At 34.1% G+C, this 10094-nt stretch overlaps 1 protein-coding gene across 1 annotated transcript in view; it reads left to right on the forward strand.

Moving 5' to 3' along the window:
* Positions 1–10094, forward strand: part of Lrriq1 (leucine rich repeats and IQ motif containing 1) — a 238734-nt gene that overhangs the window by 135980 nt on the left and 92660 nt on the right. Inside the window, exons 21-23 of the mRNA XM_023716257.1 lie at positions 424–555; positions 795–877; positions 8451–8552. Coding sequence (XP_023572025.1) covers positions 424–555; positions 795–877; positions 8451–8552 — 317 coding nt within the window. The remainder of the gene's footprint in view (positions 1–423; positions 556–794; positions 878–8450; positions 8553–10094) is intronic.

A 10094-nucleotide genomic window follows, 5' to 3' on the forward strand; every position in this document is an offset into this window, starting at 1 on the left:
TATATGCTTCCTCCCACATACCAGTGCAATTATAAAAAATAGATATGAATTTACTTGTTTTGAACATTCAGCATTTAATGTTTGAAAATCACGACTTCAAGATTTTATTGTAAGAGAAGTATGTGGGGCACACCAAGGCAGCGACATAACTTATGTGTTGGTGAAATGATGCAATTAATCGTTGGAAGCAAGTGGATATTTACTGCTTTGTAGGTAGAGATAAGGATTGGAACAGAATTCCCAGTGTTGCTTTAGTTTTGCAAAAGAATTGAAATATGCTTCAAGTAATTGAAATGTAAACATTTTAAATTAATGACAGACTTTTATTACTTTTCAAGATAAAGCTTTCTTGTAACTTAAATAGAATTTCCAAGTTTGCAGCAACATAGGCAGCATTTTGCTTTAAACAGTGCTGATATACATGTGTGGATTCAGTTCAAAATTTATTTCCACTGCCAGCTCAGAAAATAGGATATCAGCCTGGACACCTGAATCAAAGACCAGGAGAAAGAGCTTGCTCAAGTCTGAAAAAGAAGAAAAAATTTCAGAAGAATGGTATGTGGTCTATTTTACCCTAAAAAATAAGAAATCAAAAGCCATATAAATGTCTAAGGCATACACTTTTCAGGATTCCAGAATGCATTTCTTTTAATTTTTAAGAAATTAAACATCTGGTTAAATTACAAGTTGCATGAACAGAATAAAGTTAATTTTACCGTGATCTAATTCATATATGTTAAATAGCTAAAGAACAACTGTATTTTTTTTGCCTGATTAAATTTATCTTTTAATAGGGGTTTTAAGGATATTTCTACTGCTCAGCAAATGTTGAAGAGGGCACAAAAAATGCAATCAAGGAAGTCAAGGAAAAATTTAGGTGAGTAGTGAAGGATCTTTGACTAATACATGTTTGTCATCTTGAAAATAAATTTTTGTTGAAAATAAATTTTTATAAATTATATTCTCCAGATCATGTTTAATAACAGAAATGAATGCACAGATGAACATCTGAGATAATGATCGGAAAAGTAAACTTGAGAAACTTATGCCATTCCATTGAATGATTTATTGCACCCTTAACTGTTCTTTCTGTTGTTTCTCCCCTACTTTTTGTACAGCTTGCTATTGATTAGTCTATCTATTGTGCACTGAGCATTATCACTTAATTTCTTTCTAAATTGGTTCCTTTTGGAGAATGTCGATTCGGAAGAAGACCTGCTTTGTATGCTTGCTTGTTCTTTTGCATAATTGTAAAACATTTGAGTATTCAACGCACTATGTACATTTACCAGTTTCCCTGATTTTAGTTAAGGATGTTTCACAACTTGACACGTTGACAAAAAAACGTAATTCATGTATTTTATGATTTTGGAGAATTTAGAAACCATTTAGAGGTTTTTCTTCTATCCCTGTAACTCAACTACTCTTCGAATCATTTGCCCTTTCTTTTGCAAACTAATTATTTTAGTGTAGTTACTTAATATGTGGAAGAGTTTATGAATCTATGGACAAGAAATAACAAGTTATTATTCTATATCTTTTGACCTAAAAGTATTTAAATTTGTTTATGTATTGTGCTAACTTTCCTCTTCTCGGTTTTATAAAGTGATGAACTCATAGGTTCAACATAAGTGATAAGATTTTTTAAAAGCTGTGTGTTTTTAATCACATAATAAAGCTAGATTTACACTGGAATTCTACTTTATATAGATCTACAAATAATATTCAAAAATTATTTTTATCCTTACTGATTTTCTATTTATTTTTTTGTTTTCTATTTATTATTTAATTTAAGAATTCAGTAGAATTCCATCCTACTGAAAACTTTTCATGCCTATTTGTTCTTAAAAATAGAAATAAAAATAACTTTTATTTCCAAGGAATAGCTGGTATCCCCAGTATCTTGTCGAGTAGCCACTGATAAATTACAAGTGAGCCATTTTTATTTTCAGAACTGTGCAACTTTATTTTCTTGTTACTGGTGACCCCTTAGTTTATACTTTGTCTTTGGGATTAACAATCTTTTTGTTTACTAAGAATTTCTCAAATTTGAAATATTGAAGTATTAGCTATTATTAAAGAAATGATAAATACACATTTTGCTTTTAAATTTATCTCTGCCTCCTTCAGGCTTTTCTTGTAAACTACTATTACATTGCTTAGGGTTCAGGGATTAAATATTATGTGGTGGATATCAGTGAAATGTCAACTCCAACCTTCAATTGTGAGGATGTAGAATCTACAACAGTAAGCCAGAGTAAGTGGATAGACTCCGTCATGGCTTCCATGTGTGCTTCAGCTCATCTTCACGAGTATCAAAAAAATACTTTGTTTTAAAAATGATAAAAATTTCTGAAGTATTATGATTTTAATTATGATAACAATTTCTGAAGTATTCTGGAGTTAGTTCATTGTCAGAATATCAGTGTAAGAACGGATTCAGCTAGTTGGTAATTACGTTCAACTTACACTCAATGTTTTTCTATCTCACTTTTAAAAATGTATTTATCATCTGTAGAGTGGCCTCCTGTAGTTACAAGAGAAGATTATCTTTACAAACTTGTCATATGATACTGACTCTGGAAATGCGTAGGTCTTTCTTATTAATTGTTATTAATTGTTGTTACTAAAAGCTTGTTTTATCTTGATTATGTTTTTGATAAATCTGTATAGTAAATGTTTTAGCAAATCGTTCAATAAGTATATCCTCATATATAATCATAGCTTCAATGACCACAATGAGATACAATTAGGTATAAAGTTACAAGGGGGCATATTAAGCTAACAAATAATGAAGAAAAGCCAGTAGTCGCACGTAACAATTACATTTATAATTTATATATTTTTTGTCAGTGCTCATTAAACATCCCTAGTGCAATAAAAATTCTGAATGATCCTTGAATAATTTTTGTGGAGATTCCTCCAGTCATACAATTGTAATACAAATTGTTGTTATGATTGTGTGATTTTGAATTTCTGTTATGTTGTTGTTTTACTTTTGTTTCATCAAAAAATACTAGATTAATAGCATATAGCAAATTTTCTTTCAGGTAGGAATACCTTAGTCTAAAATTTAGTTGTCACCTTTATCCACTCCTTAATCTTTTCTTCTACTCTTTCTTTACATAGATGTACAAATTTTAAATTTTAAAGGAGAATTAAGGTGAAAAGATGAAAAAAAATCAAAGGAGTCCTTTGCAGTCATCACATCACATTTATTTACTAGGTCGATGATTTTGCGTGTATGCATCTTTTGCCTGTGAATAAATCATTGGAAATTCTGTGCTTGCAACTTTCTCCTTAGAGAACAAAAAGTTTCCCGCTGCCTTTTCCCCTCACTTTTATAATTCACTCAGTTTGTGCCATGCCGTTACCTTCCCTGAATAAAATAATTGTCGTTATTTTAAATTTTTGTTCATTAATTTGATAAACAAGTTTTAAATGTTTAAATTTTGTTTAACCTGTTTCTAGTAAGTTTAAATCACTGGTAAACTAGTAAGACGTACTGTAATATGTACATGTTTACGTGGCCAGGATACTACCTTGAAATTTTCTGACCACCAGAGGACAGCATTGCCTATAAAACTACTAGAGCAGCCTGCAGTGCTGGGGTCAGCTGGGGAGTTGGGGGAGGGATGTCAGACGGCAGGACCTTAATCAAAGAGAACCGTCTATGTCTCACATTGTGGCAGAGCTGCGACCTTCAGGCACGTGGAGTGTAGAAGCTTTCATTCACATTCTAATTTGTGCCAATAAAAACTTTAGAACAGGTTGCTCAGAGTGAAGCATTTAATATTTCTTACTTTTATCTTTCACGTATTTTTATTAACCCAGGATATGGGTAAACAATATTTTGTGTAAGATTAGAATGAAAATAAGACAAAAGACAGATGCTCAATTAATTTAGGAAAAAAACCTATTATGGAAACAGTTGCAGAGCGAGGAAGAATATTGCTGATGGAGTTGATTCATAAAAGAAGGGACAGAAAACTTATGTATAACTGCTGGGGGAGACTCTGTTGGTGACTTCTGTTGGTATCATGAACCATATATATTTGAGAGGAGAAAGAGCAGTACGGAAGGAAGAACAGGAATCTTTGGAAGCCACAGGATAAAGTCTAAAATTGTTAAGAGTTATCACCAGTTACTCAGTTTATGTTTGGATTATGGTTGTTGTTTTTCACAGTAAGCAAGTAATTGCTTTTTCCCTCATGATTGACATAAGCTTGAACCAATAATGACTGGTCTTGTTTTTGTGGGCTGTTTGTTTGTTTGTTTTTGCTGGTCCCTCACGCAAGACAGTAACTTAAGAATGTAGTTAACTGCGTTTGGAATTTAGATGAAATGAAGGCAAGTCTAGAATTCAGTACTGCGGTGAAGAATATCATGTGTAAAGTGGGAGTTTCAGGTTTATTAAAAACATGCAAGGTCAATAACCTAAGGGTAGTGACCACTCTTGGTAGCAGGGCTGAGATGAGTTGGGTGGGAGAAAAGAGTGGATGGTTGATCTGCTGTAGAGTAGTCCTTAGAGAGGATGCTCTGGGGTTGAGCGGAGGAATTTTGGTTCAGAGGACAGTTAACAAGCTTAATGACTATGGTCAAATGATACGAATATGCCTTTGCAACATTTATCATATGTATGCATATAAAATTTAAAATCTCATAAATAGAGGAATGAGAAAGCATTGGATAGACAGTTCATGAATAACTGCTTATTGAACAACAAATTCGATGAACATTACTAATATACATTTAACAGTATATGTGACTCTATTTTAGTCTTTTAATTTTGCTTCTGTTGAATTTAAGTTAGTTAATAATAGTATGCCTTTTAAAGTGATAACTAATATAGAAAGTGGATAATAATGTCATTTTTATGTAAAAACAAAGTCAAATAGTGAAGTAAAATTAGGATTTTAAAAACAAAAGGGATTATAAATATGACAAAATACTGCTACTCTTAAAGTTGTTACTTAAAAGAGAGAATGGATATAAAGTATCAAATGCTACTGAAATGTGTAGTAGGAACTTGGTTTACTTACTGAGGGAATTCTTGAAATATTTTTAAAAATACAATAAATAGCTATTTTTGACACTGGGCAAGCTATGGTGAAAAAATTGAAAAACGTTTTTAAAATAGAAAAAAAGCTTAAAGCATCTCTTTTGATGGTCACAGAAAGTAAGCTGAGTGCACAAAATTAACTTTGTAATGCACTTAAATTGTATCTTAGGGAGCTTGTACATTTGCTCAATTGTTTAAGCACCTGCACAGGCAAACCCAGCCAGGCACAGGGGACTGCGGTCCAATCCCCAGCCACAAGTGCCTTACCAGACACGCCCTGAAGGCAGCTGAGCCAGCCAAAAAAATGAAGAGAAAAAAAAAATCCTTCTTCTAAAAATGTGTCATAAACTATGCTCTATAGTGTCTTCACTTGATCTTAGCCAAGAGACCAACCAGCAGTGTATAGCATCTTTATCTCCTGGATTTCTTGTTAGATTTTCTTTTGAGAGTAAGGATAGTGTTATTTCTAGAAACTAGTAAAATCAATGTTTTCTCCATCTTAAATTACCATGTTTCTTGCTTCTTATCATTGTCCCTTTGCTCTTTGAATTATGTTTTAAATCAATTTAAAGTGATGCAATCAGGATGTTTTGAAATAAAAGGATATTTATAATGTAGTGCTCTTTATGTACTCTTGGGAAGCAAAATTATTTTATTGAATCAATTGAGCCAGACAAGTTTTGCAAATATTTTATGTGTGTTAAATTATTTGATTCTGATAGTACAATGAGCAAAGTGCTATTTTCTATCCCTGTTTTACATGGTAAGAAATCAGGTCATTGAGAAATGATTATTTGCCCAAGAAAATACCAAACGGTATATATGTATAGAACTATTTCAGTATGGGACACTGAAATATCCCATACTGAGATATTTCCAGTATGCAAGGCAGCTGGGCCAGGGAGATAGCTCAGCAGTCTAAGCACCTGCCTAGAAAGCGCAAGAGTCGGGTTTCAATCTCCAGTACCACATGCCTGGCCGGCCCCACACTGTGCCAGCCACTGAAACCAGGCGTGGTGGCACACACGTGTAATTGCAACACTTGGGAGGCTGAGACAGGAGAATCACTACGAGTCTGAGCTGTGTAGGGAGACCCTGTACCAAATAAATAATCTAAAAAACAAAACAAAACAATTATGGATTCATCTATTTCTTATAAATCTCACTTTATCTTACAGAAATATTGTTACCACAAAATGTAATAAGTTGGGAGTATTATTTTTACCTTATGTAACTATGTGTCTATTAGATGGTATTTGCTGAGTGCCAGTACTTATGTGGATAGGAGATTTGATCCTTCACATTAATTCCCATAGTTGTGCTTCAAAGTCAGTATAATTACTGATGAACAAAGGAGAAGGCAAAGCAGCAGAATACTTCGTTCAAACTCAGTCAATGATAAAGAAGGGAATAGGAATCTCACCACGACTTGGGAGATAGCTCAGTAGAATAAACACTTGCCTGGTAAGCCCAGGGTCCTGAGTTCAATCCCCAGCACTGCGAAAACAAAAACAAAAAGACAAAACAAAACAAAAACCTTATTGGGCTGGGGAGATGACTCAGTGGAATAAGTGCTTCCTTGGCAAGCACAAGGGCCTGAGTTCAGCTCCTGGTTCTGCCAAAAAAAGAAAGAAAGAAAGAAAGAAAGAAAGAAAGAAAGAAAGAAAGAAAGAAAGAAAGAAAAGAATCTCACCAATTTCCCTTCAGTTGTATTGCTTAGAAAATATGTAGCTGTAACAGAATGACCAGAGCAAAAGAAGAGCAGGATTGTCGTATGGTATTACAGTAGGTTGGAAGGTACTGCAGTTGGCTACCAAACAGAAATTGTCTTTCCTGATTGACTAATACTTCTTTTGAACTTAGCAATGTTTCCAGTAAATGATTTAGATGATATATAAAACTGATTTTATGAAATATGTATGTCAAGATTTATCCTTATTATTAGTACAAATTGAATTAATGTAGAAACATCTAACTATTACAACACCTTAGTTTATATATACCTGAATGTATCCAAACATTGGTGTTTTCCATAATCCTGGGAAATATCATATCTGTGAAACATATAAATTATTCTTAGGAAGGATAAATTATTACTAATGACTAATGAAAATGCATGGTTTGCTCATTCTAGAGAATAACTGCAAATGCAATTCATTTTGCTTCTCTGTATTTTTAACAGTTATGGTACAATAGCATTTAATGAAAATATGTAGTTGATATTTCTAACTTAAAACCTTCTTTGCCATTTAGCATATTCAGCTCTGCTATACTAGGTATTCACCAACCAGTCTTAAATTATCTTACTTTCTTCCACATGGCATAAGATGCTAAGAAAGTCTATACTACTCTGAGCTGCGCTTTTCTGTTGCCCTGTTGATACATAACCTTACGCTCTATTTCACTCCCTGGGACTTGAATCACTTCCTTCTTTTCTTTAGGTTCTTAAGCAAGAATCTAGTGCAGCAGTAAAGATCTCAATTTTCTCATTCCATGGAACAATTTATTATCAGTAAAGAATTATACTACCCTTTATTTTTAGTGATTTATTTTGTCAAGTTAATAGATTTAGATGTTCCTGGATTTAAAAATTATAGGTAATTTATTCATCTTTGTCATGTAAATATGATGCATTTGATCAGAAAGCATACTATTTTCTGCAATAAATGAATAAAAAATAATCTCTTTTTTCTTATTTCATTAGCTTTCTTCTTTCAATTTCCTATGTTTTCAAGTAGTTACATAGTTCCTCAAATTGTTCCTTTCACCTACTAATATATTTATGGAAATTTTGCTTATTCTATAAAATATAAAGAATTTGAGAAAGGAGCCAAGATAGTAAGCAGTAGAGCATCTTCACAAATGAAGGTTATAAGGAGAAAGCTTACGTACAGTTTTTTAAACATTATTATATCTCTTTCCTTTATACTAAATATTGGCTAGATGTTTAATCTTATAACCAAGAATATAAGCATGGCTGGTTATCTTTTGAAATTCTTAGACTTGAAATAGCATCATCAATTTCATAAAGCACTAATAGAGAAAAAAAATTTGTTTAAATGTTTTATTTATTTATTTATTTATTTATTTGGTACAGGGACTTGCTATACAGGTAGGTCTCATAGTGATCCTCCTGTCTCAACCTCCCCAGCACTGGGATCACAGGCGTGCACCTGAAGCCCGGGGTTTTGGGACCAGCACGGCATGTGGTAGTAGGGATTGAACCCAGGTCCTTGTGCTTCCCAGGCAGGTGCTTAGACCCCTAAGCTATCTCGACAGCCCAAAAAGAGGAAATATTTTAATACCTCCATAAAAGACATAAAATGTCAGATCAAAAGAAGAATAGCCCAGAGCTAATCAACACATTTGCCTTTCTCTTTTTGTCTAGATCCTACTGTGCGCCTGGCTTTATTCAAAAACGGTGGAAATAAAGTTTCTGCTACAAAATCACCACAGAAGGCACATTCCAGGAGAAATGGTCACTCTGAAGGTAGGTTTACAATGGCTACAAAATATGATCAAATAGAACATTGCATTCAAAATGTACTTTAAGCCTTCAATAACCCATAAAACACACAGTTGAAAATATGTGCTAAATACGTAGTTAGGTCTGGGGACACATACCTGCAATCCCAGCACTCTGGAAGCAGAGGCAAGAAAATCACTGTGTGTTCAAATCCACCTGGACTACATAGTGAGTTCAAGGCCAGTCTGAACTACATAGTGAAAATCTGTGTCAAATAAACCCCCACAAAAACACAGTGTCAAAAAATTTTAGCCCATTATCCCTCAAAGGACTTCTTTTTCAAACCTATAAAGAATTCAAAAATCTCAGACCACCCCAAATTCAAAGACCCAATCCAAAAATGGGTGTTTGAGATGAATACACAGTCCTCAAATGAAGAAATACAAATGGCAAATAAATATATGAAAAAATGTTGACAATCTGTCAACATGAAAAAATGACCATTGATCATTCAAGAGATGCAAATTAAAACACTGAGATTACATCTCACCTGAGAAAGAATGGCTGTCATCAAGAAAGCAACCAACAGCAAATGTTGGAGCAAATGTGGGCAAAAGAATCCTTTTCCACTGTGGGTGGGAGTATAGACCGTTGCAACCACTGTGGAAATTGGTATGGAGATTTCTCAGAAAGCTAGGAGTAGGGCTGGGGGAACAGCTTCATGGTCGAAGCACCTGCCTGGTGAGTGCAAGCACAACCAGGGTTTAACTGAGAACCCTGCGGGCCAGACCCAGAACCCTGAGCACTCTGCACCAGCCACCAAACCTGGTGTGGTGGTATATTCCTGTAAACTCAGCACTAGGGAGGCTGAGACAGGAAGATCACTATGGGTCCAAGCTGTGTGGCGAAATCCTGTACCAAATCAATCAATCAATCAATCAATCAATCAATCAATCAATCAGTCTATCTATCTATCTATCTATCTATCTATCTATCTATCTAAGATTAGAGGTCCCATTCAACTTAGCTCTAATTCTCCTTCTGGGTGTCTTCCCAGAGGAATTAAAAATGTTATACCACAGCGATATATGTGCACCCATGTTTCTAATATAATTTGTCATATCTAAATCTTGGAAACAACTCAAATGCCCATCAACTGAGGAATACATAAAAATGATGTGTTATTTTTGTACAACGTTGTACTACCAGCCATGAAGAAGGATAATTTTGAGACTTTTGTAAATAAACAGATGTCACTTGAGACTATCCCCATAAGTGAACCAAATCAGACCCTCATGTGTAATCATCCTATTGTCTTCCTAATGTGAGCAATGGAGAGGGAATAAGATACAACGTTTACAGTAGATATTGTGAAATGGGAAGAAACTGCTTAAAAGGAAAAAAGAACTGGGATGGGGAAAGGGGGAACATGCAAGTTAGCTATTCAACTGGTGCTTCTTAGTTCATTGCAAAGGAAATTTTGTGCTAATATTGATTGGAGGATTTTTATGCCCACATCGTGTGCTCTGAGTAACTACTTTTTTGATTACAAAACATGGCACATTA

This window comes from Octodon degus, unplaced genomic scaffold, assembly GCF_000260255.1.
Source record: "Octodon degus isolate 3935 unplaced genomic scaffold, OctDeg1.0 scaffold00004, whole genome shotgun sequence".
Taxonomy (NCBI): Eukaryota; Metazoa; Chordata; class Mammalia; order Rodentia; family Octodontidae; genus Octodon; species Octodon degus.